Here is an 8,539-nt window from a genome sequence, read left to right on the forward strand (position 1 = left end):
GTGCAAGACAGCTTCTTATGTTCATTTTCCACTTTAAGTACGGCCCCTGTTTTAGTTTTGAAGGGTGATGTCATGCGCCGCCAGCCTTCCTGCAACCCGGTACTTCTTATATTTCAGACCACAACTCCCCATTGTCCCCGATGTTTTGGAGCATGTATTCCACTCACCTCAGATGTTCTGGACCACAACTCCCATCAGCCCCAGGAGCTTCAGACTACAACTCCCATCAGCATGGCTGGAACCAACAAGAGTTGTAATCCAAAATATCTGGAAGGATGTTGGGCAAAGGCTGTCCATACATATTCCACCTTTTCCAATTGTGTGTGATCTTGGGAAGTGCCAGACAAATCATGAAACTAAATTTTGCCCGAGAACTTTTGTGTTATTGAACCGAAACAGCCCTGGAGGATGAGAACCCGGTGGTGTGAAGGGACTCTGCAGCACAGCAGCAAACTCTGCCCAAGATGTTTTTGGCTACAGAGGAGCTGACATCCAGGATGGCGGTGATGGAAAGCCCTCAGTAGGTGGTCATTTCTTCAACCTGCAAGATAACAAAAAAGGGCCTTGAATCGTCAGGACAAGAGGCTCCCTGGCTCGGCACAGTCAACCCTAATTTGCAGTAGTTCTATAGGGTATTACTTGGAGGCTGGCCTTTGGAAGCAGGATCCAGGATCTCTCTCACCCTGACCCCAGATGCTATGGGCACTTATGATGCAGATACCTCTCTGGAGCCATGGAAGGAGAAGTCCTATGATTGGAATCCTTCATCAACTTGGTGCCCTGAATATGTTTTACAAATCTCTCCAGTGGGGGGCAATTGAGGTGATGATGTCCCTATGAACCTACTTGATGGTAGAGATTCTAATTTTGAAAAGCCACGGAGGGGGAGCTATTTTGGCCTTTGAGGGAGGTGTTATTGCATTTGGGATTCTCGATCGCACCAAGATTCAATGGAGTCATTTGGGTATATCTGAACTCACAGAATTCACAACCACAAAATGTAGAGATGGCCACCAACTTGGATGGCTTTGAAAGAGGATTAATCGAATCCACAAGGGTAGTCAATGCCTAGTAGTCACAATGGAGATGCCAGAACATAGGCAGTTGCAAGGGAGATGGTCTATCACTGAGCTGTGCCTATGAATAACAGTTGCTGGCAATTGCAGTAGGTTGGGGAAGGCTGATTCTACTTCAGATTAACTTGTCCCAGCTATAGGGAACTACCTTTGGAACCTGATACAGCAAACCCAAGCCTAAACCCCAAGGATTATTGCTCAGTGGTATAGCATCTGCCTTGTAAGCAGATCTCTGGTTCAATCCCTGCTGGTTTCTCTAGGTAGCATTGCGAGAGAAACTCCTGCCTGAAATTCCAAACAGCCACTGCCAGTTAGTGTATGGTCCAGTCTTCCTATCTTCCTATGAGCTGCAGCCACCAGCTTAAATGGCTTCAAGAGGATCAGACAAATTCACGGAGGATAAGCAGGCTATTGACAGCTACTATCCACAATGCCTATATTCTCCCTCCACTGTCAGAGACCATAGGGCTCTTAATACTAGTTTCTCAGAATCACAAGTGGGGAGTGTGCTGCTGCTCTGACTTTTCAGCTTCCCATTGGGACATCTGGTTGGCCACTGTGAGATGATGATGCTGGACTAGATGCGCCCCCTTTGGCCTGATCTAGCAGGGCTCTTATGTTTTTAGCCCCATTGACCAGGATTGACCAGGTGCCTCTCAAAGATGGGTGTAGAATACTGAGGGGCCCATCCATATTTCTAAGGATGTATTGGAATCAAGTGTGGTTGCATTATTGCATAGAGCATAGTAGCCAACTCTGGGGACCGAGGTCCCTTTGCTCCATGAAATATTTGAGGGGGTGTATTATTGCATAGAGGGGGCTAGGTGTGTGCATGTGGGTTCAGCTATTGCAAGGGGGGGTTGGGGAGCCACAACATGCGTACAGGATAGGAGGCGCATCGTTGGTCAGAACAGGGTGAAGAGGCTTCCTCGCTCTCCGATGCTCCTGACGGGCACACCTGCTGCTGGGCAGCAGAGTCGGGGCCTGCCGCTGCTTCTGGCCCCGGGGAGGCGGTGGCGGTGCGGCGCCGGCTCCTGCTGCGGCTCCGGAGCTGGGAGGATCGGGGCCCGCTCTGCTGCTGGCGGCGGCGCTTGGCGATGCTGGCGCGGATCTTGGCAGCGATCTTGCGCTCGTGGCCGGACGGGGAGGTCCAGTTGGTGCGCTGCTCCCTCTCGCGGCGGCTCCGGCCCTTCCCGCCCGCACCGGGCCCCCGCGGGCCGCCCTGGTGCGTCCGATCCCGCAGCTGCTCCACGCGCTCCTCCGAAGGCGACGAGGAGCGGCCCGACTCCTGCTCTTCCCCGTCCACGCCGGCAGGGGGCCCAGCCGACACAGTCGCCAGAGCAACCTTGGACCGGCTGCGCTCACGCCGCATCTTGGCGCCGCTCTTCCTCCTCCACGAGCTGCCCGGCTTCTGCTTCGCTATTGGCGGCGCGCGGCGCAAATACAGCCCTCCCCCAGGTTGCGTCATAGAGCCATCACCCCCTCCCTCGCCGCAGGGTTGCCATAGCAATGCGTTGCCAAGGCCTAGTGTGAAGCAGGCCCGGCCTTTGCCAACCTGGTGCCCTCTAGGTGTTTTTGGACCACAGTTCCCATCAGCCACCTCGCAGTCCAAAACACCTGGGGGGGGGGGAGGATCAGTTAGCTACCCTGGGCTTGTGCTGTCATAGCAGGTCCGCTATATATATCATATAAAAAGCTGCATATGAACATTGCAAATAAATAAATTTTATTTTATTATTCTATATTATTGTAGCTTTATGAGGCTTTGCCCTCGGGTGAGAAAAATATTGCGCCCGGGAAAGGGAACTGGGAGTCAACAGACACTCAAGGAAGAGTTTCAGAGAAAAAGCTTTATTTCTACCATCCATGAACTGGTAGAAGGAGCAAGTGTGATAACTCACCAAAAGCATGCACGAGTTTACAGTCATGTGCACAAACATATATACCCCTTTCAGTTCCCTCCCCCTTTCTCCTCCTTCTTCCATTGCTTTTATTATCATTACATTTTTGCATGATAGATCGATGAGATAAATGAAATATATATATATGTATTCCATGTACAGATTTGCGATGACCGGTGAGAGGGGTGATCCCATAGGTGCTCCTTCTATCTGTTTGTATCTTTGTCCATTGTGGATGAAGTACGTGTTGGTTAGGCAGTGGTTGGTCAGGTCCAGGATGTATTCGGGGCGATAGATTCTGCATAGGGCTGAAGTTGCTTAGCGAGAAATTTAGCGAGACTTCAAGTCACCAACATCCTCTGCTCCAGCAAACCACCCAGAAGCAATTTACACAAAGAAGAACAGAAAGCACTCACCAACCTGAGGAAAGACAACAACATAATCATTCTCCCAGCAGACAAAGGTAATGCCACTGTTGTGATGAACACATCGGACTACCAAGCAAAACTATCAAATCTACTCCAAGACCCTACCTACCAACCTATAAAAACAGATCCCACCACCTATCTGGAAAAAACCACCAAATCCAAAATAAAAGCCTCTCCTATCAGTGAAGAAATCCAGCTAAGAATCATCCCCAGAGAAAAATCATCCAGATGCCCCAAACTCTACGGTCTCCCCAAGATACACAAAGAAGGAACACCACTCAGACCAATAGTCAGCTCCATAGGCTCACCTCTACAAAATCTCGCTAAATTTCTCGCTAAGCAACTTCAGCCCTATGCAGAATCTATCGCTTCACACGTTACAAACTCCTTCCAGTTCATAGAAACAATAAAGAAGCAAAACCTACATCCCGATGACCTACTTGTGAGCTTCGATGTTGTATCTCTCTTCACACAAGTGCCCATTAATGAAGCCTTGACAGCCATTCAAAACAAATACACCCTCTCACCGGTCATCGCAAATCTGTACATGGAACACTTTGAAACCAATGCTTTAGACAAGTCAGAACACAAAACCAAACTTTGGCTCAGATATGTTGACGACACCTTTGTAATTTGGCCACACGGGAAGGAAAAACTAGATAGCTTCCTCACACATCTCAACAGCCTACACCCCAAAATACAATTCACTATGGAAATAGAAGCCAACAACCAACTTCCCTTCCTTGACGTCCTAATCTACAAAAAACCTGATGGCTCCCTAGGACACACTATCTACCGGAAAAAAACACACACCAACCGCTACTTACATGCACAATCACACCACCACCCTGCACAAATAAACTCCGTAGCCAAGACTCTCATCTCCAGAACCAAACGCCTGGCTGACAAAGACCACTTGACAACTGAGTTACAGAATCTCTCAAATGTGTTAATCGCCAACGGATACCAGCAAAACAGGGTTACGAAGCTAATCCAAAAAGAAACACCCCCCAAAAACCAAGACACAGAAGAAAACAATGGCATGGCCCTCCTTCCTTATATCAAGGGCACTACAGATAAAATTAGCAAAATCCTCCATAAACACAATATCAAAACAGCCTTTTGCACCAACCAAAAAATAGCCAATATCCTCAGAAACCCAAAAGATAAAATCCAGTTAGAAAACCAAGGGGTCTATGAAATACCCTGCAAAGTCTGCCCAGCCACGTACATTGGACAAACAAACAGACGAATAAATGCACGTATCGCAGAACACAAGAATGCCGTCAAAAAAGAAGAAAAAACTTCCTCTCTTTACCAACACATGAAAGAAACAGGACACGAAATTAATTTTGCAGATTCCAAATTGCTCTTTAACATGGAACATCACCACAAGAGAATAATCATGGAAGCCATCGAGATAGAGAAACACCCTCACAACATGAACAAGCGTGACGACACGTCCCGCCTGCCAGACATCTGGAAATTAGCCCTCCCCACAAAAACCGACACCAGAACCAGAGGCACACAGAACGCCATCTCCAATCAACCACACCAGACCCAAACCCAGACCCTCTCCACAGATAAATTACAGACACCATCCAGTAGCCAAACCATAGTGGCACCTCCGGATGCTGCACCCCCCTGCAATCCCTACACAGATCTGGCTGGCACAGGGCACAAAACCACAGCTCGCCCCTATACACGAAGCCAAGCCAGAGCACAACTAAGTGCAGTACAGCCATCTTCTCAGAAAAACTCTTCACAGGGTCAAGAGGTCAAGACACGAAAGCTTTAGCAACTAATCCACACCTAATGACCCTCCTAAGTGGTACTCAGAATATCACTCAAGTAATCACTCAAGATATCCCTCAAGTAATTAATGAACAAAAGAAGAAAAGGCACATTAACCTAGGAACTTCCTATCTGCCCAGAACGTTGGAGGCTATACACCACACCCCCTCAACAGTATTTATAGGAACTCAAACACTGAGATCCTGCTCTGTTCTAGTAACAAGAAGCCGAAAGCACCAGCCTGAAGATGACGAGTGAGACCTCGTCGAAACGTCGCCTAGACACCCCAACTCTTACACGGGAAGACACCCGAAGACACCAAAACCTACATTCCTGTACCCGTGAAAATCTACGAAAGCAGATACAGGAATGTAGGTTTTGGTGTCTTCGGGTGTCAGGAATGTAGGTTTTGGTGTCTTCGGGTGTCTTCCCGTGTAAGAGTTGGGGTGTCTAGGCGACGTTTCGACGAGGTCTCACTCGTCATCTTCAGGCTGGTGCTTTCGGCTTCTTGTTACTAGAACAGAGCCCTCTGTTCTAGTAACAAGAAGCCGAAAGCACCAGCCTGAAGATGACGAGTGAGACCTCGTCGAAACGTCGCCTAGACACCCCAACTCTTACACGGGAAGACACCCGAAGACACCAAAACCTACATATATATATATATATATATATATATATATATATATATATGTCTGACTCGGGGAAAAAATAAAATGTCATTTTATCATTACATATTATCATTACATTTATTATTATTTGAACATATTTATATATGATGTTACTCTATTTTTGTATAATTATTTAAATCCATTTGATACCACCTTTTATTAAGAAATAACCCCAAGGTGGTTTACAATGATAACAATTCAATGAAGATATAAAACACTGATCTATTTAGAACAATTCTCAACATTTTTTTAAAGTAGGGGATGAATTTTTAAACTTCATTTAAAGCCATTGTCATCTCTCCTTTCATTAAGAATAACTCCAAGGTGGTTCACAATAATGATGCAAAATCATTCTCTAAAAACATAAAACATTTATTTATTGGTGGTGGGGAGCACAAGCCACTTAAAGTGGTGAATATCACAAAAAGTACAGTAGCCAAGAATCATTCAAACTGTTAGCAGTGGCCAGGAATTCCCTGGCCAAAAGGTGGCAAAAGAGCCTATTACATTCCTCACTACGGAGATTACATTCAAAAAAGATGTGACCCAAAGTTTTGACAACTTCACCTCTACAGGGACACAGATGACCCTCCTATGGGACAGCTCAGTAACACCTTTCCAATATTGTGGAAGGGAGACAGTTAGATCTGGCCTGGCAATATTTGGGGATTGTCAGATTATTTAGATACAAAAGGCTTGGTGATATTTGGGGATAGTCAAATTATTCAGATATCTAGCATAACTAGGAAATTCCAATGTTGAATCAAGATACAGTGGTACCTCGGGTTACACACGCTTCAGGTTACATACGCTTCAGGTTACAGACTCTGCTAACCCAGAAATATTGCCTCAGGTTAAGAACTTTGCTTCAGGATGAGAACAGAAATTGTGCTCCGGTGGCGCAGCAGTAGCGGGAGGCCCCATTAGCTAAAGTGGTGCTTCAGGTTAAGAACAGACCTCCAGAACGAATTAAGTACTTAACCCGAGGTACCACTGTATATCGGAGAGCAAGTTCTATGGGCGTATGATATAGAATATTGGCAATCAATATCCTTTGCCCGTTGTGCTGGGAGAATTATTTTGTGTGCAGGGGTAGACCACAGAGAGGCCTAATATATGCAGTTTAATAGTATACTGATGGTTTAAAGTCTAATTTTAGATTCTCCCTCCCCCCATGACAATTCCCTTGGCACAGTTGGTCATACTTAGCGGATGGCGTTGCAGTGCGTCCATAGAATATTCACTCCCATCTTTCTTCCTGTGGTTCAAGGGACAATAAAGTCGCACAAGGGTAGCATTCATGGCTCCAAAGGATGTCATCAGGACCCTCTTTGTTTCTCTGAACAAAAGGGACTCATAATGCGGAACGGCTGTCCAGCAAGCCCCAGATAGAGCCAAACAACAGGGGACCTACTGTCTGGATCCAGTGTGTAGATAGTAACTATGCCTGATGTCTTTGAATGCTCTGTCCTTTCAGTATGAGTTAATATAAAGACTGGATGCTGGGAGAGGGGAGAAAGTTTGACCTAGAAAATACAGAATAATAGAATTGCAGAGTTGGAAGGGACTCTTAGGGTCATCTAGTCAACCTCCTGTTTCCCATGGCTTTTAACTGAAAAGGCTACTGCTGCATTTTGTTTGCTGAATTTTACAGTACTACTGGCTACATTTAAAGTGACTGAGTTATTGTGATTGAAACTGTATGTTATAGAGACATTACAGATTTGCTGTCAATGTAAGCTGCCTTGGGAAGTCTTGGAAGAAGGGTTTGGAAATCTCAGGGATAAATAAATAAAATTGGTTAAACAAGAACTCTACAAAACAATATTTATAAAATCTCAAATTCATACATTCAAATAAAAAAGCCACACATTAAAAGTATTTAAGACATAGGGATTCTGCCTGTTTTTAATTTATAATGTTCAAATTGTTGTAACTTGCCCTGGGGCCTGCTGTTCAAGGGTGGCTGATGCATTTATTAATAAAAATAAAAATAAAACTCAAGAGCAGATCAATTAAAATGAATGTCTATGACTAATTTAGGTTGGATACAGCTCACTATCAGAAGCATCAAGAGATAATAATCTAATCGGGCCACACACTTGCTGGATTAAGTGGTTGATAATTTTCAAAATAAGATCATTATCATATTTATCTACTGCATATCCCATATATTTAGCAGAATCTATGCTGCTTACACAATTTAAAACCACACATATAAAATAAGAAAAACTAAAAACGTATTTAAAAATAATTAAAAACTGTAGTGGAATAAAAATAACACAAAAAAATTTAAGTAACCCCCTGCCAAAGGATTCGAACTTTCAACCCCGCCAGAATGTAGCAGTGGAGGACCACGCCCATTGGCTTCCCTTGCCACGCACAAGCCTCGCGATATCCTCCTATCTAAGCGCTGCTAGCGGTGCGGTAGGTGGGGCCGGCCGGTAGGATGAGAGTGGGCGGGGCCATAATAACGCACGCGCCCGTCGTTCTGATTGGCCGGCTGGCTCCGCGTCTGAGAGCGCCACGTTCAGAGAGGAGATAGAGAGAAAGGAGGAGGAGGAGGAGAAGCCGCAATAAGAAGCCAGGCCGAGGGGCGTGAGGGGGAGGGGGCGTAGCTCCTCTCAGCCAATAGGTGGGTGGGAGGCAACACGCGCGGGCGTGGCGCGACG

The 8,539-nt window shown here is 45.9% G+C and overlaps 1 protein-coding gene across 2 annotated transcripts; it reads right to left on the bottom strand.

Annotated features, from left to right (window-relative positions):
- Positions 1 to 361: 361 nt before the first annotated feature.
- Positions 362 to 2,559, bottom strand: LOC308574873 (uncharacterized protein). 2 transcript variants are annotated; one of them, XM_081173221.1, is made up of 2 exons: positions 2,035 to 2,559; positions 362 to 541 (listed from the first exon to the last, which is right to left on the bottom strand). In XM_081173221.1, exons 1-2 carry the CDS (start codon positions 2,542 to 2,544, stop codon positions 518 to 520), a joined length of 534 nt encoding a protein of 177 aa, XP_081029347.1. In that variant the 5' UTR covers positions 2,545 to 2,559; the 3' UTR covers positions 362 to 517. The 2 variants fall into 2 exon arrangements, with proteins under 2 accessions (XP_081029347.1, XP_081029346.1); XM_081173220.1 differs by having other exon boundaries at positions 1,960 to 2,559.
- Between the last annotated feature and the right edge of the window lie 5,980 nt (positions 2,560 to 8,539).

The sequence above is a fragment of the Podarcis bocagei genome (genome assembly GCF_964188305.1).
Source record: "Podarcis bocagei genome assembly, chromosome: 15".
Taxonomy (NCBI): Eukaryota; Metazoa; Chordata; class Lepidosauria; order Squamata; family Lacertidae; genus Podarcis; species Podarcis bocagei.